A 25276-nucleotide genomic window follows, 5' to 3' on the forward strand; every position below is an offset into this window, starting at 1 on the left:
CTCAGGACATATGGGACTACTATGGGATGTCCCTGGGATAAAGTGTGGTCTGGGCCTGAACATAAAAAACACAAAATAATATAGATTTAGTATGAAAAGCTTAATTATAAGTTTAGTAAATTGATTAAATAGTTAATAAACACAAATTTTTAAGAAAGAAACGAGAAAAAAGTTTTTGGCCCAGACGGGTTTCGAACCTGGTACCTTCGCCTTGTGAGCCTCTTACCTTACCTCCTGAGCTATTTGCGCTTGTTGATTATGGGTGTTTTCAAGTGGTTAAAGAGTAGCCGACAGTTGCAATGGTCGCAATACTTAAAATATTTTTGATACTACAGTATAGGCTATATATGATTCTGTCTGTTTAGGCCTCAAGTAGTTGAATTGTTCTTCTGGTAGTTGGAGAGGATACTGGTATTTGAATATAGATTATTTAATCACCATTAGATTAGCATGTAATAATTGATTGTTATATGATTAAAATTAGTTTTTTGTTGTTTTATTAATTTAAAGTTAGAATTAAATTCACATTTCACACAACTATGATAGAACTCTAGTTTTCCTGAACTCAGTGGTAGTAATATGTCAGTAAAGTAAAGTCAACCCTTGCTAGCCATAGTATTAACAAGACATATTTTCAATCTGGGAAACCTTAAACTTTTAAAATAAATTATAAAACCTCAACATCTTAATGCGTGGGAATCTTATTTTTAGAAAAAAAAACAGACCAAAATTATTTGTTAAATAGTGCATGAAGACGGCTCAATTATAAACTCGGAATTACTGAAAATAATTACATCAAGAACAACACTGTAATATATCTAAAATTGAAAAGATTAATTTTTCTAATATTATTTTTATTTTTCCAATATCCTTTAAATCATCTGTTTTAACTTGGTTTAAAATTAATTTATTAAGTAAATATTTACTTTTTGAACTAGTGTAAACACAGCCTGAAGATGGAAACCTAGTTTCTGAAAGCGCTAGTGAATAAAACAAATTATTATATATAGGCCTTGGTGAACATTTAAATTTAGATATACATTTCATCAGTGGTAGTAGTTTTTTTCTTCAGTTTGTTACCTGGACATTACGGGACATTACAGGATATCCAGTGGATTTTGTACATGTCCCGGGATGTAATGGGACATTCTGGGATATCCTATGGCATTCGTACATATCCCGGGACTTTACAGGATATCCTGAGGTTAACTTACAAATCCCGGGACATTACGGTATATTGTAGGATATCCTGTGGATTTCGTACTCGTCCCGGGATTTTGCGGGATATCCTGAGGATAGCGTACATATCCCGAGACATTCTCAGGACATAGGGGAATACTATGGGATGTCCCTGGGATAAAGTGTGCTGTCTGGGTGTAAACACAGCCTGAAGATGGAAACCAAGTTTCTAAAAGCACTAGTGAAAAAAACAAATTATTAAATATTGGCCTTGTTGAACATTTAAATTTAGATATACTGTACATTTCATCAGTGGTAGTATTTTTTTTCTTCAGTTTGTTACCGGGACATTACGGGACATTACAGGATATCCAGTGGATTTTGTACATGTCCCGGGATGTCATGGGACATTCTGGGATATCCTATGGCATTCGTACATATCCCGGGACTTTACAGGATATCCTGAGGTTAACTTACAAATCCCGGGACATTACGGTATATTGTAGGATATCCTGTGGATTTCGTACTCGTCCCGGGATTTTGCGGGATATCCTGAGGATAGCGCACATATCCCGAGACATTCTCAGGACATATGGGACTACTATGGGATGTCCCTGGGATAAAGTGTGCTGTCTGGGTAAATGTTCAACAACGCTAATACATAATAATTTATTTTATTCACTAGCGCTTTCAGAAACAAGTTTTCCATTCAAAAGCGCTAGTGAATAAAACAAATTATTTTATTGGCTTTGCCTTGTTGAACATAGCTGGCTTATTAATTGGAATCCTTCTGTACTTCTCTCGTCCATAAACTAAAAATAAAATTTTCCACATAAACTACAAAGTACTCCAGTGTTATTGATGTCTTCCATATTACTCGTATTTCTCAGAATCTTCGCATTGAAGAAGGAGCACATCATCGATAATAAATGACCTCCGCAACACAGCAGCAATAAAAATCTATCAATAACATTAACCCCAACTTCAACTCAGACATAACTCGATCATAACATAAAGAATAATAAACTATATGAATAATAATTATGAGGAACTAGTTGCAGTTGCAGTGCAGTCAAGATAAATATTACGACAACGACGCTAGTTAGTGGTTAGTGACCGTGACTTTCTGAAATAGCTGCTGCTACGCCACCAGTTACTAGCGCATGCGCAGAAGCGCGGCATTTTCCGGTCTTGAAAGGCTCGCCAGCTATGGGTCAACTAACTGAGGAGAGAAGTTCAGAGTTCAGTTCAGTTCAGAGACAGACGTCAGACCATTGATTATAGCTCAAGCTCAGTGCGCCAGACTTCAGACAGACTGAGACAGACTGTCAAGTCAAATGCTGTCAGTCAGACTCAGACAGAAGGCAGAACGAGAACGACAGAACAGTCGTTATCAAACCGAACTTCCTCACCCTCACCGGTCACCGCAGCACCGTCGTACGGCAACGGCAGCAGAAGCAGTGAAGCAGTCGAGTCAAAGATAAGATTATTAAGTTAGTCAGTCAGAACAGAACAGAATCATTGAATCAACCGTTTCTTTTGCCTTTTTCTCCAGACGTTGCTGTAATTTGAAAGATAAAATAATATTAGGGTGGATGTAGAGTTTATGAGAAAACTAAGGTAAGATGAACTGTAACAGTGACTTAGCCTAGTTTGTATATGACTTAGGCCTTTTATATTAGGGTAACTTAATTATATTTGGTCCAATCTAGCTCGACTTCTCCAATCATTCACTTTTACCAAAGACTACCATCACTAAGGCCTAAGTACTTGTTCATAAAAATCATTATTCCCAAACAGGCTAGGGCCTCTGCCTAAAAGGGTAACTTTAGACCCAAGCTGAATACAGTAGACTCCCTCTTATCCGGACACCTCTTAACCGGACTACACTCGTCAGAAATGGCATCTCTTTAACCGGACAATTTTTATCAGCACATCGGTTTAACCGGACTAGATCGGCAGGAAGTGGGTGGTACAGTACTGAAACGACTGCTCTTGTGAGAAAGATTTGAGACCAGTGATCACGTGTCTAAATACAATGCTCTCCTAAATTTAAGTCAAATCCTTTCTACAGTAGGCCTATGCATTTAAACGGTCCGTTTTAACTAGTTTTCGGGGACGTCGGTTTAACCCTCCAAGTGTCCATAGTTTAGGCCTTAATGTCCACCTATTTTTGGCGCATTTGCAAGGTTTTATTAAAACGGATCTGAGAAGCTTAAAACAATGTTAATTCTAATGTTCTATATACCATTTTGTTTGGAAAATCATGGGCTTCAATATTACATATAAAACATGAGGAACATTTAAAAAAAAAAAAAATTTAGGTAAAAAAAATATAATTTTGAAAATTAAAAAAAAAAAAATAAGTTCGCGCTCAATGAAATTGTATAAATTATAGGCCTATAAATATTTGAAAATAGCCACTTTGTTCTAAATTTTATGAGGATTACAAATATATAATAAAATAAGGAAGTATATTTGCAAATAAATAAGTTATGGGCAAAAAACTGATTTCAGTACATAGCGTTTAGCTAAGAATGCATAGCCTAACCATAGCTAGGAATCTGGCTGATAATGTACATCAATATCACTACCTACTTCTTCAGGATCATCAACCAGCACTTCAAAACCACTTAAATCTTCTTATAATGCACCACGTATATCACTACTTTTGATTTTTAACACTAAAACAATGATAAACGTAATAAAACACATCAGTCATCGGTCCGGGGGAACCTAGCTGTTTACAAATACACGCACGTCAGCTGTCTACTACAATATTTTCGGAACTAAAATGAATAGCGCTTAGAGACAGACCTCTGGAGAAAGCTTAGAATATAACGGAAAGAATGATACCTAACTCGATCCAGTTCAATCCGATTCAGTCAGTCATAGAGCCTTCGCCGTAAACGATGTCTGCGTGTCGAAAAATCGACAAGTAACACTACACAAAGTGTGCTGCTTGTCGAATTTTCGTCAAGTAACACTGGGAGGGTTAACCGGAAAAATCGTTATCCGGACTGACCTTGGTCCCGAGGAGTCCGGATAAGAGGGAGTCTACTGTAGTTTTATTCAAAACTTTGAAAAACTATGAATGCAATTTGTTGCCTACTAAGGCTGGTTTGTGGTAGGCCTATATAAGTTATCTGTATCAAGAGCAAACCTATCTTCCTTATTTACCATGACAGCATTAAACTTTTGAGCTTTTCATTTAAGTAGGCTGGGCCTAGTGAATCCAGTACTTGCAAACTCCCCATCAATGTAGGCAAAGAAAAAAATGTTATTTGGCCTTTAAGTTTTTCACTACAGTAGACTCCCTCTTATCCCGACGCCTTTTAACCGGATTACACTTGACGAAAATGACATCTCTTTAACCGGACAATTTTTATCAGCACATTGGTTTAATCGGACTAGATCGGCAGGAAGTGGGCGGTAGTGAAACAACTGTTCTCGTGGGAAAGATTTGAGACCAGTGATCACATGTCTTATATACAATGCTCTCCTAAATTGAAGTCAAATATCACCGTAAACGATCCATTTTAACGAGTATTTTGGGATGTCGGCTTAACCAGAAAAACCGTCATCCGGACTGGCCTCGGTCCCGAGGAGTCCGGATAAGAAGGAGTCTACTGTAGCCTATAGACATAGACTGACTTATGTCACATTTACAAACACAATCAAACTAAAAGACCTTAAAGCCTAAAAACTAAAAGACCTTAACATAACCTAATTTCGGTAGACAAGTTAAAAAAATACAATATCCAATAAATAATAATAATAATAAATAGTAAATACAAGTTCTTAACCTTCCATCGGGTGCATCACGGAAGTTACCTCTGGGTAGGTACTTTTTTTGTTATAAAAGCCATAGTATATGTTCGGCAGGGCTGTCGCTTGATTTACCACACGCACCTCTTTTGCAGAATTGGTTTTGTCTACTCTTACTCCTTTCCCAGTTGTCAGTCGACCTTGGGATGGCTTTTTAGTCACTACTGGAAGTAACTTCCGTGTGCTCCTTGTGATGTAACGGGTTTCCTGGAGCCTAGTTCCTTGTGCGCCCTTGTGTTTGACCTTATTTAGAGATTATAAAATGTATGAAGAAGAACGAACTGCGAGATTGTTTGCTAGAGTTGAAAGGGAGGACAGGGAACAACATTTAGTGGAAAGACCTAATGGTGCGTTTGTCCAGGAACATTTTTTATCAAGAAAAAGAGCTTTGACAAAATGACTCCTAACAGATGATTTTTTTCACTAGACAATAGGCGTTTTTATTTCAAACACTAATTGCAATTTTTTCTAAAAGCTTTGACAAAGTAAGTTGTCCTTATGAAATGATCTTTTTTTGTAATACCATAAGTTAAGTGTTTTGACGTCATACACTGATGCAATTTTTGTCTAAGAGTTTTGATCGAACGTAAAAGTAAATTGATACCAGGCCTAGGTCTTTCCATGAATACTACATTAATTAGCTTATTTCCTATAATGGGAAATTTGCTAATATTCCCTACAGGTTCTATGGGAAATTTGTTAATATTCTCTAGAAATTCTCCAATAAAAACAAATTTAAGTTACAGTATAGTTGTTAATTTTATTGACTATATTTATACTAAAACGTTTTTAACGTTGGGTAACATCAGTGCTCCCTTGAGGCCTACCCACAGTAACTTGGGGTGAGATGTAGCTCAGGAATTAGTCGGGATTTTAATTTATTATTAGCCCATAAAACATGAAAAAGAATGCAACTGACTGTTTACAAATGAAAAGGAAGAGTTGACTGGAACAGAGTTAATATTTAAGTTTGATAGAAATCCAACTTTTAAAAAAGACAACTTGTTTGAGGAAGGAGAAAAAACAGCTGATAGGCTATTTCATATTGATTTAACATGTTCCAACGAGTTTTTCTCCCTACATTTAAAGTGTTTTTCTAACTGATGGTGCACAATGCAGCGATCCTAGTTTTAGTTTTCTATAACACATGTTGAATTGTTGTGAAACCTATATCAACAGCTGTTTAATCTTCTCATTGCCTTCCTACCCTTCAAGTACCGGTAGAAGTTGCTGTAACAAATTGGACCTGTCTAAACCTTCATTGGCACAACTCAATTGTGCTCTAAGGTGAACAACAGAGACTTTGATTTCAATTTTGTCACTTAAGTTAAGGGGTTTTTGACAAAACATGCGCTTTTTGGGGTCAGCGTACAAAGTACTTACTATTAAGCTATTTACTGGCTTTAACTTGCTAAATACAAAACAAAATTAAGGTTTAGCTGGCTGGACCAAAAATCACTTATTTTAAAATTAAATCTTGTATTGTATTAGCTTCTGTTCTAACCAACACAATATGTCAGAATTGTGTCCAAGCTCATCAAGCAATTTCGTAAAAAGCTTAATCAATCACTGATACCTCCATGACATTGTAGAAATAAGTGATTGTTAATATACTTTATGTGTTTTGTGTAATTTGTTACAGATTGTTTAAATTGTGGTGAAACGTAAATATGAAGGTTTGAATAAGTCGTCACACCTTTGAAGCCACTCAGTAATTAGGTAAGTCTTCATCGAGCATTTACATACAACTAGGCCGTACTCCTTGAAATCCCTTTCACCTCACAACTATAAAAATGCATCAAGAATAACAGAAAAAAGTAATGATGATAGACATTGGAGTTGAATAGTTAATTTGTTATTTACATGAATCAGTGCACACAGAAATATTTTCTACACTAACATATTAATAAAATACCTACCTTTGTATGGTCACCATTTCAGTTAAATGCATGAAAGTATTAGGTATCATCCCCAATACTTTGTTGATTTATGTTTTTAAAATATTCTTTTGTTTGAAGTAGGTACCTAGGTTGTTTTTTTCAGTCTAGCTAATTTCAAATAGTCAGTGAATACATAAGTCAGTAATTAACAGCAGCACTCAGTGGGAGGCTTAGCTCAGTTTACGGTAATGTTAACTGGTTACTGTAACAACCTTAACAAGGGAATGGGAAATAGGCTACTGGTTTGTTAACAGTTTTTATTAAAGAAAAGGCGTCATGTCCACAAAATAGTTTGTCCAGAAGTTTTGGTGGACCCAGTTTCAAGAACAGTATTGATAGCTTATCCATTGATAAAAGCACTTTGCATGCTTCCAGTCCATTTGTAGATATGAAATCAAATGTGAATAGATTTTTACGGAAGTAAAAAAATCTCATCCTGCAAATGAAAAAGCAGTTCACTCAAACGCCTTGCTCTGGAATACTACTGCTACATACTTGTGTTTGTGTAATTGTTATGGCTCGTTTCACTAGCTTTGGTGATTGGGTGTGTCATCCATTAATTGTGTTATTATTACCGTAATGAAAATCAAAAACTACTTTGTTTGAAGTTCATTGTTGGTGAAGGAGGGGTCGAGGTGTTTGATGGATTATTGGTGACATTTTCCATCACAATTAGTATTAAATAAAGTTTTCACAACATTCTATGTGATTTTCCTTCTTTAGCTAGGTTTGTTTATTTATTATGTTATGTTTTAGTTGGGTCTATTATCTCACCTTAGGATTAAATCAGATTCCTGATCCTGAAACGTTGGGAAAACTTGTTTTATACTGATTATGATGGAAAGTGTTTATGTGTTATGTGTTTATGTGCTCCCAGTTTCAAGAAAAAACGATTAATTTTTTGGTTTACCTTATGATTGCCATGGTTCTTGATTATTGTGTTTATTTTCTTTAGTATTTCATTAATCATGTTTTCAATAATTTGAGGATCGTACCCATTGTTGATGGCTATCAATTTTATTATTTGTTTTTCTTTGCAGTATTCTGCTTGGCTCAGGTTGTCGTTTAGTAATCTATACACTAGAGATCTGAAAGCTGCTATTTTTTTTGTTGTAAGGGTGGTTTGAGTTAGCAGGAATCACAAGATCGGTTTGGGTTGGTTTTCTGTATATTCCTATTTCTACTGTACTGGTATTGTTTTTTGTTACTGTTACGTCCAGGAAATGTATAGAGCTGTTGGTTTCGTGGTCGATTTTGAATTTAATACTATTTGAGGTTGTCTGTTTTGGCCATTTAGGACAACGAAAGCATCATCAACGTATCTAGTGTAGAAAATGATTTTATTGTTTCATTGATTGTCATCATTAACCATTTTCTATACTAGATACGTCAATGATGCTTTCATCGTCCTGAATAGTTGAATGTTAAATGACACACTCGTGTTGATGTTAAGAAAGTGATGGGGATCTTCTGCAAAAAACCCCTTTACTCATACTTTAAAATCAACTGATACTCCTGTCAAGACATTGAGTGCGAAATGTGTGTCACACCCCTCAAACTTACTCAGGTTTTGGCAGTTGAAAATCTTTCACAATATTAACCCTGTTGAATTTTTAACTTTTGTAGTTTGTATGACTTTCACTATGATGATAATCTCTTTTGGTCTCTTAAAACTAAGTTTCATACTATAGTAATGGAATTTTATTACATTATTCTAGACACTCCATGTCTAGCGCTGTTTACTTCTCCACTGTTGGTGTACATAATATCAGTCGAGTTAAATAAATAAACAAATATGACAGGCTCTCATGCTTCTTTGTCTTTCACTCTACTTCATCTGGACAACCCATGAAGGTTTTCCATAGATAATGACATTTTACCTCTGTATTTGGGAATAAAATATTCATAAAATTATGTATGATAAAGCATATTGATAATATTTGGTGATGGCTGTGGTAGGTGAGTTACTCACACAACACCAGCTACTGCAGTGTAGTGTAGCAGAGTAGTGACTGCAGCGTACCGTGTTTCAGCTGAAGATGGCTGTGTTCAACAGAGAGGATGGCAAGCTGGCGATGGGAAGCAAAACCCCTGTCTCAATCCTGCAGGAATTGCTACATAAAAAGGGAATGACTCCACACTACGAACTCATTTACAATGGCACAGGAACTAAAGACCCTCTTTACAAGTTCAAAGTGTCAGCAATGAATATGATAGCCATTGGTGACGGGAAGACAAAAAAAGAGGCAAAACATGATGCTGCTGCGACGTTGTTAAATAGGCTGCTGGGGAATAGAGAATTTGAGATGAATGGTATGGACTTTGTCGATAGAAATCACAAGGAAGATGTAGATATAGCCTCACCGTATACTGGTTCGATAAAGATGAACTTTGTTGGCAAGTTGGATGAAATCTGTGTCCTCAACAAGATTCCCATCGCCAATTACAGTCTAGCCTCAGAAGAAGGTCCGCCTCATGCGAGAATCTTTGCGATGAAATGCACTTTGGGCAAGTTCTCTGAAGTCGCTGTTGCTCGCACAAAGAAGCAAGCTAAACATTTAGTGGCTCAGAAAATGATCGCCAAGATGGAGAAACTTCTAAAAGAACGTTTTATACCCGCCCAGGAAAATGAGGAGCCTGCAGAAGAAATAGTGAGGGATCAAGAAAAGATTAAAAACGGGAATTTCATTCATGACTGGTCGTACGAGGTGAAACATCTTCATAATATTTTTCACGTGCGAAAAGACGAGGTCCAACTTCCCTCCATTTTTGTGAGTCTGCCTGATAAACCAGAGGAGTTTTACAAGTTGATGGAGGACCCAATGACATTTCTGGAGGAAGTTGTTGATGCCCTGGAAGGAGTTGTAACAAGGACTTCTATCTCTCCAGATAAGATTGGGTCTGCTTTGGAAGAGCTGTCTGAATTGTTGTTTGAAGATGATTTTCCCGACTCGTATAAAGAATTGAAGGAAATTGAGGCAAGAGAAAAAGGAAGTGAAAGTGACAGCATTATCAATGTATTACCTGAATTCCTCTCATCAGACCCAAAAGAAGATGAAAAGCCAACTAACTCCTCATTTGTTGGAAGTAAAATTGATGAATGTGTTGATCAATTTGAGAATATTGAAATCGTCGAAGATCACACTTTAGTTTTTTGTAATGTAAAAGTAGAAATCCCTTTGGGCCTGTGGAATTTTATTGGCAGAGGAAGAAATGAAGAAGAAGCTTCTGTAAATGCTGCTAGGCAAGCTTTACAATTCCTTAGAACTATGGCCATTCCTCCTCCTGGGGAATTTTCGTGATAAGTTACATTTCAAATTTCAAACACCGGCCTTGACATCAAAGATCTTTTTTCCAATCAGGCAAGGTTCTATATTATAGAGAAAACCCCACTTGTAGCAAATTATCAACTGAATCATTAAAATTTCTGTTTTCTGTTTAGATTTTACTAGGAAATTACAATCAAAGTTTAAGACACCCGATTTTTAATGTAAAAAAAAAAAAAATTTAACCCTACGACACATGTAGTAAAATTGGCTGTATGTTGTGCGGTATGACCAAAACATGTTTTAACATTCTAGTAGCAATTTTACAAACAAATTAATGTTTTCCAAGTAAAAAGTTATAAAACTTATTTCCACTTTGAGGTAAAAAAATCCTTCTGCAGAGACCAAACTGATTGTAATGTTGTTTCAAAAAAACAAAATTTCACTGAGGACATGTTTTAAAAAGCTATAATGTACTCAGGCACATTTAAAGTACACTAAAGAAACAGGTTAATATTTTGTTGTGAGTAATAAATAGAATGATGGGACACTTCCGCCAATTGCACAGTTTAATATGGTTCAAACTTGTCTCCGAGGCCGAACAATGCATTGCCCTTTTACCTTTCAAAGACTACATATGGGATAAATTTAGCAGTTAAAAACCTTACATGGACAAAAAAAAAATATGGATTTTCATCCATTGGAATGAAAATCAATGGATTTATGCTCTAGTGAATATGCTATTTTCAGCGGAGAAGTGTTTTGTTTGGAAAACAATCAATTTTCTTTATTTGTCTGGATAGTACAGCACACTATCTCAGAGTACCCATCTTAAGACTGGTAGATTTTGGATTATTTATATTTAGTCATTGTTTGTTTTTTAAGCTACAAGTGTTAAGAATTAAGTGTTAACGGTGCGAGCATTATAGTTCCCACAAAAGGTAAGACGAGGAATGTTATTACCTTCCTTAACAACCTTCCTTGACAAATCATTCACAATACCTTTTACATCACCACACTACCAGCAACAAATATACATGATCTATGGTAGCTTTGTAGAGGCTTGAGAACCTACTAAAGAAATGTTATATTCTTTTTATATATTATTATACGAGTATATAAATATATATATATTATATTATTATATTGTTTTATTTGTGAAAAAAAGCATCGTAAGAGTACTCAGCAAATTTATTGAGCTCCAACTGATTTTATTGAGTGCCTTTTGCAAACAAATTTCAAATCAGATCAAAATAAACTTTATTAGCCTATATGCACTTGCATTACATTGAACACAGTCAATCATTCTGAACTACAATAATAAATAATATACTGAGATATTAATAAACAAAAATAATATTTTCAAGAGCCTTTGCAATTTTTCAAAATTTTCAAAAGGGTAGTTTTTTTAGTTTTATTTTAAATGACCTTCTTTGCCACAACTAGACCAGACATCAACTGCTTACCGTGTAGGCAAAAAATATATTACATAAACATATATACAAATATATAAATAATAATATATTAATAATAATAATATATTAATAATTAATTAATAATTAATGTTATGTAAAAACATAATTAATAATAATATATTAATAATTAATGTTATGTAAATATATTACATAAACAATCTTGTTTTGGAACTTTCAACTTTTATTAGCTCGCATCGTATATTAAAACTAAATATAAGAATCAATAATGCTCAAACTGTTATGGATTTTTAAAACTACTAGATCCCTGCCTCATAAGGTTCTTAAATTTTCTATTTGTAAATACTGTATAAAACACAGGTACTTTACAAAAAGAACTATAGGGTGAGTGCACCAGTGAATTACTGTTTTGTATAAAAAATTGAATAGAAACTTTGGTGCCCACTTGGAATCCAACATGTTCCTGGTTCAAAAAGAAAGTTTTAATCATACTTTAGTAAGCTAATACAAACAAAATTAAGTGTTCCAACCAGTTTTTCAAGATTTCCACTATTGTGTCTTATACAAACAAGGTTGGTTGTATTCATTTGCCACGATTATTGATTATTACTGATTATTGATTATTATTACTGATTATTATTATTGATTATCATTATTATTGATTATAATTATTGATTATTGATTTTATTTGATTATTGATGGAAACTGCAATATATTATTTATGTAATTCATAGTAAACGTGTTAAGGTTAAAAACCAATAATTATCTGATCAATTGGTCATTGGAACACATGGGGTGAAAAGGTGGGAGGCAACAATTTAAATAACATGCGGTCATTTGCTGACGATTCACCAAAGATTTATGTGTGATAAACTGTATTTTCGGCACAATTTTTCAAGTTATATAATTAGGAATTACAGGAGAATCTAAGAATACGTTGAAACTATTCTGTACATTGTAGCTTAATTGCCTACTTTCTCACTTCGGATACAAGTGTAAACTCGAGCTTAAAGATCATTCACTGGTGCCCTCACCCTACCATATAACCATTACATTCCCAAAGATTGTATTTGTTCTTTTAGTTTGTTTGAATAAATTGATACAAAAATGTTTTTCTGGTTTGTTTATTTCATCTCCTTGTCATAAAAAGAGCGTAGTTCAATAGAGCAACTAACTAGAATGATGTGAGTGTTATTCAGAGTGGGTTGTCGTAAACAATATTTCTATCCTCAGAACCAATCAAAGCCCTTGGAATCAAGGTATTTTGTGTCAGGTCCTCATATTTGAGAACTTTTCTGTACCTATTGTTAAAATAAAAAATGAATTGATGTCCTAAAATGACAATACAAAAATAGAATCTGAATGTAGAGCAGTAAGGCTACCTTATATTTGAATTTTACTTATTAAGGCTTGTGTCAAAATCCCTGCCATTGAATTATTGTGGACTTAATACTTACAATGAAATAATAAGGATGTATTATTTCCGAAAGTCATCACAGATTCACAATTAAATTTACAATTAATTTTTATGTTTTGGGTCAACATGAATAAAGGATTTTACAAATTGATCTAGATCTTAGTGTAACATTGTTAGTTGCTAAAACCTTTTGACTATTGATGAAACTAGACATTCCATCCCCATGTTGAAGTTGTCAGTTTTTTAATCAAAATCAGCGTAGTTAATGTAAGCCACCAACAGTTTGTGCAGTTTGTGCTCTAAATTAGTAATTTCTGTTGAAAAAGCAAACTTTTTTCCTACCATAGTCAAAATGAGCTAAAGCAACCGTTGTAAACTATTTCAGCAACACAAAATAAGGTAGAAAATATAATTTTGACACGAGCACATTCTGTGACTGGCTCACACAACTATGTTAAATTCTAATTTAAAAAATTGCGATAGTTGGTCCATACAGATGGGATGTCTACTTCAGTATCCAATAGTCAAACCCAGTTGATTCCTTGACCAAGTTTCCAATAATACCTAGTAGGGTCCAGTTTTTAACTTCCAACTATGAACAAAACCAAACACAACTTTAATAATTACTGACTTACAAAATAAGCTCCACGCTCCAAGAGGTAATTACTGGTTGAAAGATTTAGCTAACCAATCTTGCTCTAACAGACTATCTATTACATGTGCTGCACCCTAGAAGTTAAGATTACAACCACAATACTTGGGCTTTGGCCAGTATTGTATAGTGCTATAAATAGTTTGGTCTGACCAATGGCAGAGCAGTCTAATGCCCCTGGCCAGGAGACAGTGCAGGTTAATAAATAAACTGTTGACATCTTAGGTAAAGTCAGCGGAGTGGATTATTTGTAAGCTGCACCTCGAATCAGGCATTGTGCTACAACTTTTGACCTATCCTTACTTGTTGCGTTTCCACCAAAAACTTGTTTTCAAACAATCAGCGTTTTCCATCAAAAATGAAGGAAAAGAACTATAAAATTTGCCCAATTAAATTACAGAATGGTTCTTGTAGTTCCAAAGGGTTGCAGAGCTTAACACTCAGTTCCAAGAAAACTTATGATGAGCAAGGGGATCCATCCAAAAGTTTGAAAACACTTAAAATAAGTATCTAAGATATGATACATAACGTATAGGATTTACATAAAAATAATCTTAGTATTGATCCTTCTTAGTTGCTGCTATTATGGATCAAAATCTAATTCGGAATTTGCAAAGCTGCTAGTAGTATTTAAGTAAAAGTTGTGTATCCCCCAAAAGCAATAATAATTTCATGTAATAACCTAAAAACCTGTAATATTGTCACGGTCATGCTACAAGGATTATAAACAATATAAAAGGATAAAATTTAAAGTTTCCAATCCTCATGTTAATTACAAATTGACACTTCTGCTGGAATACAGAAAAAAGAAATTCAGTGACTTAATAATAAGCATTTTGGAAAATCATTAAATTACTACGCTTGACCGTCCTTGTGAGAATGGTATAAATTCCCTTAACAGTGACAGAGAACTTTTCCTCTTGCAGTAATCCTCGACTGGTATCAAGATGGCTGAGAACATTTTCCTCTTTGTGCCAAACCTGATCGGCTACGCCAGAGTAATATTGGCAATCATTTCGTTCTACTATATGGCCACCGATTGGTCGGTCGCCGTAGTCTGCTATGTTATCTCTGGGCTGTTGGATGCTCTTGACGGACATGCTGCCCGTTACCTCGACCAAGCCACCAAATTTGGCGCCATCTTGGATCAATTGACTGATCGCTGTGGCACCATGTGTCTGTTGGTGACGCTGAGCAACTTTTATCCGAGGTGAGATGTTGCGTTGGTAGCTGTCCTATAAAATGCAACCTTTCTTTTAAAGGGTATTTGCTTTTTTTTTAAATACACCTCTTGCTTAAAGATTATTTTTATAAGAAGATAGAAATCAGCAAGCTTAGAGAGAAATTACAGTTAAAGTTAAAAACTCGAGTCTCTTTCTATTAAAGAGTGTTAGCTTTATTGTATCTAAAAGGTCAAGTAGCATCTTCCTCTGTATCATGTACTGATATTCTCGCTCCTTCCCCAGGTACATGTTTTGGTTCCAGTTGTCCATGACCATCGACGTCGCCTGTCACTGGATCTACCTTCACTCATCCCTTCTGCAAGGCAAGACCAGTCACAAACTCATCGACCTTGGTGCCAACCCCATTATGAAGATATACTACACCAGCCGACCTGTTCTGTTCTTCATGTGTCTCGGAAACGAAGCATTTTTTGCCTCCCTTTACGCAATGCATTTTGCGGAAGGCCCAGTTATCGCTGGGATCGGGTTGTTCCGTCTGATTTGTTACGCGTCCGCTCCTGTGATGGCGGTAAAGACGGCCATCTCACTTGTGCACGGCTACGTTGCGTGCTGCAACATTGGCTCTATGGACGTTCAGGAAAGAGAGAACAGGAAGAAGTAAAGGATTCAATTACAAACCTGGCTTTGGGTTTTGGGATGCGTGTTTGGGGATCGCAGATTACAATGGTTTGAGGCCGTTCCATTCTAGTAGTTTTGTAGAGTTCCTGAGAGAGTACATGCTAATTTTGATTTATCAATGAGTCACCAAGTGGCTGTAAATAAAATGGTACTTCTACATTATATAACAGAACTGTCAAAGTATGGAACAACAAAATTTAAATCTGTTCTTGAATTCACATTACCTTTTGTTGTGCCATTCTTAGACCAAAGCTTCTTAAATATACATTCTTTATTACGTTATTCATGGACCAAAGAGAGCATTTAGTTTTTATCAGTTTTTCTACCCTTGTAAAACTTCTTTTGATACTTTTAATGAGTAATTTATATTCATATTATGATGAAGATAGTTTATGTTTTAAATTATTATTATAATGTTGTTTAATTTATACTTTTATTGCCTATAAATCTGTTGTATCATAAATGGCAAATTATGTAGTATAGTACAGTACCGTACTGATATTGTTGAATGTTCTGAAGTATAGATTACATCTACAACATAGTTTTTATTTAGCAAGTTAAAACTGTCTATGCAAATAAATTCTTAATTTTCTAGTGAAAAATATTTGTTTAATTATTAGGCTGCTATGATTATGTAAGTTGATCTTTCAAATTGTTCCAAATAAATTAATGAAAAACTATACACCATACTCAACAATAGATTTAAATAATGAGGTGTGTCATTAAGTTAGAACAAAGTCTTTAAAAATATGTTAAAATAAAAACAAAATCTAAATATTATAAAACAGTAAAAAATGTTAGATACTTTTAAAAAAGAGAAATTCTTATGATCAGGAATTATTTTTGTTACAAATAATTGGAAAGGGAGTACTTTAAGAGTGATAGAAAAAGAGCCACTTTAGGCCCTGAGTGATGAAATATACTATTTTAGTATATTTACACTACTTTTACAGTATTGAAAACAGCCGCTATTGCAGGATTGTTGTGGAAATATATTTTTGTCCCCCCTCAAGTTGTATAGCAATTCAAAGTTCAATACTGTGGATAAACTAGACTGAGACTCTATATCCATAATACAAATTCTCCCTTTTTCCTTTATTTTTTTGTTTGTTCATTTATATACAAGGAAAAAAATGAAAAAACAAACTGTGAAAAAATCACATTTGTGGAGCTTTGCCTATTCTCCATTCGTGCAAAAGTAACATTAGCTACAATGTTTTTAGGGTAATTATGGAGCTCTTTGTGAATTGTCAAGGTGTAGCAGAAAATTAGTGTTTGTTTTCGTCTTAGTGTTAAAAGTATTTAAGTGTTAACCATACTCATATAAAGTTTAATCCAAGTATGCACTTCATCGTGAAAATAAGAGTAACCATAACTCGATGTTACACTGAATCATTCTTCTTGTAACTGTACTTAGTTGTTTTAAATGTTATTTCTATATTATTGTCACTATCATTCCTGTGGTATTTTTTACAGGTTGTTGTGTCTTTAGTTGTATTTTTCTACTGCTTGAGTTACCATGTTTATTTAGTGTTATATTTTATCTAAGGATCAAACACTGGTGGAAAATAAATTATTCTAAAGACATCATGGTTCTGAGATAAAAACTGAAATAGATTAATACAAGATTTTGATTGATTGCAACTAACCAAAATCATTTTGGTCCATGAGTGTTTCTCAGATTTTTGCAGGTACCGAAATCTCAGAAGTTTTTAGAAAATATATTTCCGATCATTGACATTGGATTAAATTTGATTAAAAGTTTACTTGGAATGGGATTTGTTCTTATCTTGCTGGCCGGATTACGAACGACAATGAATGTTTACGTTTTAGTGGTAAATCTATATCCAAAGTTAATACCAGTATCTTAATAAGTACAATAACAATCAACAAATAGTTTCCACCAGTGATAGAAATATATTTGTGATACTGATAGTGTAGTTTAGTCCAATTGGACCTCCAGAATGTCACAATTCCAGTAGATATTAATTCCAAAGAGTGTTAATTGTGTTACAAAAGCCTTTATAGGGATCTCTTCCAGTGTCAAATAAATATTTAAGTGTGAAACCAAAGTTTTTTTTTATTTTCAGTCAAACTTTTCCCCATGACAACCTTTTTATATTCTACTGCTTATCGGCAACAAAATCCTGGACATCTCCTACGATTGTTTACACATCATCCTGCGATTACAAAATAACGTTACCTACGCCATCTGCGCTTGAATTTTTTGATTGCGCAAACTTTGCAGATGTGTTTTAGGATCAGAATTGTAAAAGCTCGACTCAAGCTTGATTTTCTGAATTTTTGCTCGATCTCTCAAGCTTTAAGGCCAGGCTCGGCTCGAAAATCGACTGATTGAAGGTATGCCATCAAAGACTGAGAAATCAACTATAACAATTAAAAATGCTATATGAAAATAAAACTTACAAAATTATTTTGTAAAGATAAGTAATTATTGTATCTAAAAGTAAGTAAATCAATATCATTTTCAAAAGTATATTTCCTGAGTATAGCAATGTACAATTTCAGGTACAAAAAAGTGATTAATGGTATGCACTGAAACCGGTAGAACGAACAAATAACAAAATAACTTAACAAAAGGATATCTAGAAAATCCACAAAATTACACACACAGAAAAAACTAACACAATAGGTTAAATGCAGTAATTACCTTAATAAAACAAATCTGTGAGAAACTAGACCAAAATGTAAACAAATAAGAATTAATAATGAGAAAAATCATTGGAATGTCTCCAAAATTTAAGAAAGAACACCTTTGAAATCACACAAAAAATGAATCCAATGTATTTAACTTATTACAAAAAACAATTCTTATTGTTTGCAAAGATTATGGTGCATCTGGATAATGCAAGATTATTGGTTTTCAGCACTTGAAGGTAACACGTGTTGTAGCATCAAGTATAAATATAATAACCTAAGAAAAATAGTAGTCAAAAATGAAAATTTTTTACCAGCTTACTGCAAATGTAACACTGAATATACACAAAAAAATGGTAGGTGTCACACTGGATTGTTGCTCCTTCATTCATTATAAAAAGATGTTCGTATAAAATACACAATTTCCCAACTTTCAGTGAACTGCATTTCAGGAACTCCAACTGGGATTGAAACCGCAGAACTCATTCAGCGCTTCAAAACTTGTAGTCAAACTTCATCCTAAACAAGTATCTCGCCTTTACCTGTCCAATGTCGTAAACAATATACCTGGGGAACTGGTTAAGGAAGTAACGATTAAAACATCATGAAATAGTTTAAAAAAAACAACTAGCCCCGAAAAATGCAATTTATACAAATAAATGGGATCCGTTAGCAAATAAATGTATAACACCTGTTAGCAGTTTCTGTTGGAAGACATTAATATGCTGCTTGTTTTGGACTATCAGACATGATACGTTTATTTATTTATTCAGTACAAAACATGATGGCCTCGAGCAGGAACAAACTAACTGAAGTTTCAGTTATCAGCATTCTTAGTGATCAGCTGATGCCAATAGTTTGTTAGGGTTGAAAAAGGCGTAGAATATTTTACTTAATTGGAGCTTGTCGTAAAATTTACCAGTCACAAAATTCACATTGGTTTATCGACTTTCCTTCAATTGTTATTGTGCAACTATATTTCATGCCTGCAATATTAAAAAATTAATATACCCCCGCCGCAGCAAACCTGCAGACTAAGCGAATTTCCATTTGCCTGATTTGATTTTCAATTAAATCTATTTCAATAATCATTAGGTTTAACAGTCATTACACTATTACAAGGAGGGTAACAAAATGTGTTTTTTTAACAAAACATGAATAGCTTAGTATAAAATAAATAGATTTGCCAAGTTTGATCAAAATATATCCATAAACAAGCAAACTACAACAGTTTAATTATTCCCCATAAGAATAATATGAAAATTTAAAATTTTAAACTTTTTAAAATTTTCTCCGTAACCAATAACCAAACAAAAACACTTCAATACACTAATTTTTTTAAGCCCTTCAAAATGGTCTAGTGAGAAATTGGGAATTTTTTTTTGAAGGTCAAAAACAAGAAAAACCCATTTTTACTCCATGAATCCCCGGGGGGTAAATAAAACCCGTAAATGGTCCGATCAGGCTTACCATAAGACCTACGATAATAGCTTTTTCCCTATTTGGGAAATTTGCTAATAAAAGGCATACTTCTAAACCTAGATTACATTTAAATCTTAGTCCTGTGAAAATACAAACTCAAAGGCATAAAAATTTGCTGTTATACTCCTACTACAAGCAAGAAGATGACGCCGTCAACCTCTAGCGCTTAAACACGAGGAAGTAAGTCAATAAACTTCCCCTCTTTGTCCATAGAGTTGTGTTATCTTTCTGAATAAGAATACTTTATTGTCATTAGACATGGAAGTGCAATGGATATTGTCAAAGCTATAGGTACTGTGAGGTAAACCTGCTGTTAAATTGTTGATCTATTTGTAGATTCACACTAATAGAGCACAAAGAATTGCACTGGTATTTTATCCTAATGTAGGGTTTCTTCAGATAGTAGGTTGATGAAAAATTGACTCTTTCAAAACTGTCTCTTCAACCTGTCTAAAGAAACCCTACTTCAGGATGAAATATCATTTCTATGCTTTTGTTCATGTTTTCTATTATTGTGTATCCATCCACTAGATTCTTAATTTTCTCAGGTAGTTTAACTATATTCCTTAAAAAATCTTAACTAACCAACCACAGAAAGTGAAATAAAAAGCAACAAGTGTGATGGAAGGATACTCGTTGTACAACAGTGATGTTTCCTTGTGTGTTGCTTGCTGAGTAGGTTTTCCATGGGGGACCTCTGCTCCGTCCAGTTCGGTTTTTTCCGACGGGTCTGGACATGTCGCACCCACTCCCTTACAGCTGTGTTTGCCGGACGGTAAGTTCTCTATGTATTCAGCGTGGGTTCTCTCGTACCTGCAAACGCATTGAGTTTGATAACTTGTATGCCTTTATCACGTAACAGTAAAACCCATTTTTATGACAAAACATTTAACTTTACAAGGCAATATTTCGATAAATTGAAAGTCTAGATCTTCTATGACCTTATACTTAACCAAAGGAATAGCTACAGCAACTTATTGTACCTATAAATTATGATAGAGACATAGAGGTTACTGTCGCATCCGAACCTGGATGCGAACGAAGGATCAGGTGCTCAAAATAATAAACACTTTTACATTTAAGAAAAAACCGCATTGGCGTGCGGCAGTCGGTGGGGTAGGACGATGACTGTAGGTACAGGGAGTGTCAGGTGTACGAGGTAGCAGTGGGAACGGAAGGTGGTGTGATGGAAACAACCAATGGGGTTAGTTTATTCGATCAGGCCATATGACGTCACATCGTACGATATCCTAACGGTACATGGATCGAGCTAGCAAATTTAATACTTGTAACTATCTGAATCTGAGTTATAAATATACAATTCATTTTATATTTAAATTAATACACTACAGTTACAAATAAATTGAGCAACTTGGATACAATAAATAAAGGAGGCAGTGACAGCATCGCTTAATACTCTAAAACCCGACTAAAAAACAATTCTAACCGTTGTTCTAGCTCCAGTAGTTTTTCAGTTACAGGCTTCCAAAGTTTGTATGTTGTTAAAGCCATTTTAGACGCAATTTCGAATTTCATAGGTAAATCCCAGATCGAACCTGGCTCACACAGGATAATAGGTACCATATTTCATTTACTTAATTGTCATTCCACACGAATTAGAGATTTTACACCGTCTTAATAACAGTTTTTCCATTATATATACTTGTAGCTAAAGACTGTGATAAAAGCTTTAAAAAAGTTTAAAAGTTCTAGGTTTGTTACTTATACTTATGTTCCTATACAGTCTTATGCAGGTGTAGAAAATATGTACCTATAAATTTGTTTCAATAGCTTAAGTTCACACAGGCATAGCCCAACAAGCTTCTAACTGGACCGCTGTGAAGCTTGTGAATGGTTTGGGAAGGATACACTGAACACTTACATATTTCCCAGCGCCACCTCACACAGCAGCATCAACCCTGTGTTGTTGACGGGACTGGTCATACAGTAGTTGGCACTCTTGGACACCATATCAGCGAAGTAGATACCTTTGCCGAACATGTATCCAGTGCTCGGAGCCTCCGGCGGGGCAATGCGCAGACCCTACAACATGATACAGCAAGGCATAAATGACACCATTACTGAAGTGTCACCTAAAGAAAAAACACACACCATACTTTGACAAAATACATAGTCTGGAAGAGTAAGAGACATTTAAAGACACGTTGCTAACTTCTGCTAAGATCTAATTAGATAATCAAGGAGTTCCTGCGATAGCATAAGATGATGTTTCTGTGGCCAATGGGAGATATTCATAATTTTTAACTCTGAAAAATATCGAAGAAAATAGAGAGTAAGTTAAAATGAATAAATAAACAGGGTGTACCCAAACTGTTAAAGTACACTCCTGGACCAAAGGCTAAATAAAAAAATAAATGAAAATTTTCCAAAACTCAAATCACCCGAACAGCCGCCATTTTGTCTTTCTCGCAAAACAAAATTTGTATTGGCTTTGTGTAGGAAATTGATATTTGGTACATAGATTAATAGACTAATAATGCAAAGACCTATTTAGAGATAAAGATATGTTTTTAAAAATATTTTTATTTTGAAAATAGCGGCAATTTAAAATGTAAAAAAAATTAACATAAAAACAGGTAATAAACTACCGTGGCAATGTTTCATTTAGCCGATTAATAACAATTCTAATGATATCAAATGTAAAAAATCGGATCATAAACAAGGTAGAAAACTAATTTTAAGTTACTAAGTATCAATCAATGTTGTTTCATGTAAGTTAACAAATTATGAATGGCCGCCATTATGAAACAAAAAACATTACAAAAATATTATATATGCCCTCAAAGTAGGGCTTGGCCGTTACTAATCTAAATAACAAATTAAAATTTACTAGAAAAATTAGTTTAAAATAAAAATAGTGTGGAAAAACAAATTTGTGGCTGTAAGGGTAACATTTAAAAACAATATTTTAGTGTGACTTTGATTTTGGAATGATACTTTAAAAGGTAGGTAGAAAGTTTGGGGAAAGCATATTGGATTTCCATCTTGTTATTACGAAATGTACTGAACCATATACAATATAGATACTGTACTGTAATGGCAGAGAGGAAAATGTCACATCTTACCTGTGAAAGTATCCCAGCAAAGTTGGTCAGTCTGGATCCATGCCACAATAGTTTTCTGTTCGGCAACTTTTTGAACGGTTTAAACCGTCTTTCCTCAACATGCCTTTTTACTTTGAAAATCTGAAACAAATCATAAAAACTTAAAACTTGTGAAATACTCAAAAAACAAACAGACAATTAGGTTGTAAAGTTATAGTCGGTATGATGAGACCTGTCTCCTGATTGGGTCCTCAGGTTCTACGATACAAACAATTTTGTTGCCCGACATTGGCAAACAGTACTTTTACCTACATTTACCAACCGCTGATTTGAACCAATTTGTCCTTATAAACGATCTATAATTGCAGTCTTTCCTCCATTGTAACGTGTTTCCACCTTTTTCCTATCTTGGGGAAAACATTTTCTATTACTGCCAATATACAGCCAAACAGGTATACATTCAAAACTAATATTCTCATACTAAGTAAGCCATCTACCAATGTATCCTCACCTCCTCAATCACTAGGCTATACTGAGTGTGGGTCGCTGCGTGCGTGTTCTTTACATATTTCTCCAGGATGACAAACTCTTCCGAGTCTCTCGGCAGCGGCTCTATATCTGCCTTCAGCTTGTGGTAGTGCAGGTCTATCGGGTGATGTTCTCCCTCCTCCTACAACCAAACAGTGCAACTTTACATCCTAGACTCTATCCCAGAACCAATTTCTTATTACTTCAAGCTAGGCCTGAAAGGTCACGGGCATTAAGGGTCACAGCATTATTATTTAGGTAAAGTCCATTGATGATTGAGAGGATTTGAACCGGGAACCTTGCGGACCAAAGTAGATCAGTTTGTTCTCAAACTGAAACAATGATCGAACGAGTGTAACACCAGGATAGGGAAAAAGTGAATGCATTATACTCGGTGCAGTATGGTGTGTATTTCAAAAGGCAGTTTTGCCAAACTTCTTGATTGTTAGGTGAGCTCAGTACCAACTCAGCTACACAGCTAATAATACAGAGCTGTGTCAATATGAAATCTGGTTGGCAACTGGGTAAACATAAACTTGCATATTGTGTGATAAAAAACAGTCCAAACACAACTACTAAAATACAAATCGACAAATCAGTTATATTTTGGACATTTCTCTTTCTTTATCAAGAAAAATTAAAATTAATATTCATGATCTTTGTAGTTTAACCAACAAGATTAAATAAAGATTAACCTGTATAAAAGATTTGAAATAACTACCTGAGATCAAGATACACCATAATGCTTTGTAACTTATACAGCTCAAACTTTGCCCTCATGTTTGCAAAGTCCTTTAATTTACCGTTGAAAAATTTTAAGGCTCAAACTAAATGACGAATTGGGGGTTTTCACAATTAATACATGATATCCTCACAAATAACTTCAAACATCCTAATTCAACAATATATGTCAAGCAAAGCTTAGTATTGTGTTGATACACAAAAACTCACCTTTTTATCAGGATCGCTCTTGAGCATGCTATAGGCAACCTCCATTTCCAGCAAACTTTCAAGCATTTCCATTTTATTCTGAAATACAAAACATTAAATGAAATTAAATAGTAGTGAGGTTTGCTGCAACTATGAAACAAGGTAACATTTTTTTTTGTTTTATACACACATACATATTACTGCCATCACACGGTAACTCAGTGGTAAGCCTGATATTGCTGGTTTGAAACTGTATTATATAACCACTGTGGTCGGGTTTGATTTAATGACTTATACCATAATGGTACCTACTTAACAGGCTTTAGACATGCAAGTCCATGGTGAAAGGCAGTTTACCTGCAAACCCATTCTCCATAAGGTAAACACAAAGGTTTTGGGTTTACATATTTATTTTTGTACTTCTATTGGGAACCAGTTGGTCTAAATTAATGGTCAAGATGGTTTATAGTTGTGGTTATTTACGTTATAAGCTGAATTGTATTGCAAAGTCTAAGAAATAATTCAAAATATTCTTAGTAAAACAAAATACTATACAATAGAAGAGTAGTTGTATACATTATTTTAAAGTGACTGTTTAAATTTATAAGCTTGTTATCTAAGAAATGACAATGTCACCTGTTACGTGATGATTCCCTCACCTTGATGATCTCCAGATTGTCCAGTGGCGGGGGTTGTTTGATGCCGAAGTCGTGTGGCACCAGTGTATAGAACCTGTTGGTGCCATCTGTGATGATCAACTTGTTGTCTTCATTCTGTAGAGCGCGCTGTAGCTCAGACAACACCGTGTACGCTTGCTGTATCTGCCGTTTGCTGATCTTACCTAGCGGCATCTTTTCCAGATCCAACTGCGGGATAAACAGGACGAGTAGTACAAAAGTTTATCCTCACAAAAAGTAAAAACCAACCCACATTTAAAATGAATACTCCGATCCCAGCAAACTTGCCGACTAAGAGAGTTTCTTTTATAAAATAACATTTTTAATCAAATATTTCCTTCATCCAGTCAGATGTATTT

At 34.6% G+C, this 25276-nt stretch overlaps 2 protein-coding genes across 2 annotated transcripts in view; one reads left to right on the plus strand and one right to left on the minus strand.

Annotated features, from left to right (window-relative positions):
* Positions 1–2639: 2639 nt before the first annotated feature.
* On the plus strand, positions 2640–17649 carry LOC128999511 (CDP-diacylglycerol--inositol 3-phosphatidyltransferase-like). The gene is made up of 4 exons (XM_054426074.1): positions 2640–2799; positions 6650–6726; positions 14642–14925; positions 15182–17649. Exons 3-4 carry the CDS (start codon positions 14663–14665, stop codon positions 15558–15560), a joined length of 642 nt encoding a protein of 213 aa, XP_054282049.1. The 5' UTR covers positions 2640–2799; positions 6650–6726; positions 14642–14662; the 3' UTR covers positions 15561–17649.
* A 412-nt stretch (positions 17650–18061) lies between these two features.
* LOC129000811 (poly [ADP-ribose] polymerase-like) overlaps positions 18062–25276 on the minus strand; it is a 34654-nt gene continuing 27439 nt past the window's right edge. Inside the window, exons 16-22 of the mRNA XM_054427832.1 lie at positions 24900–25106; positions 24262–24339; positions 23294–23452; positions 22804–22923; positions 21600–21760; positions 20351–20530; positions 18062–18802 (exon numbers count right to left, since the gene is read on the minus strand). Of these exons, the coding sequence (XP_054283807.1) occupies positions 18730–18802; positions 20351–20530; positions 21600–21760; positions 22804–22923; positions 23294–23452; positions 24262–24339; positions 24900–25106 (978 nt within the window). The 3' untranslated portion in view covers positions 18062–18729. The remainder of the gene's footprint in view (positions 18803–20350; positions 20531–21599; positions 21761–22803; positions 22924–23293; positions 23453–24261; positions 24340–24899; positions 25107–25276) is intronic.

The sequence above is a fragment of the Macrosteles quadrilineatus genome, unplaced genomic scaffold (genome assembly GCF_028750875.1).
Source record: "Macrosteles quadrilineatus isolate MER2022 unplaced genomic scaffold, UCM_ALF_1.0 Scaffold_8__2_contigs__length_117827958, whole genome shotgun sequence".
In the NCBI taxonomy this organism is placed as follows: Eukaryota; Metazoa; Arthropoda; class Insecta; order Hemiptera; family Cicadellidae; genus Macrosteles; species Macrosteles quadrilineatus.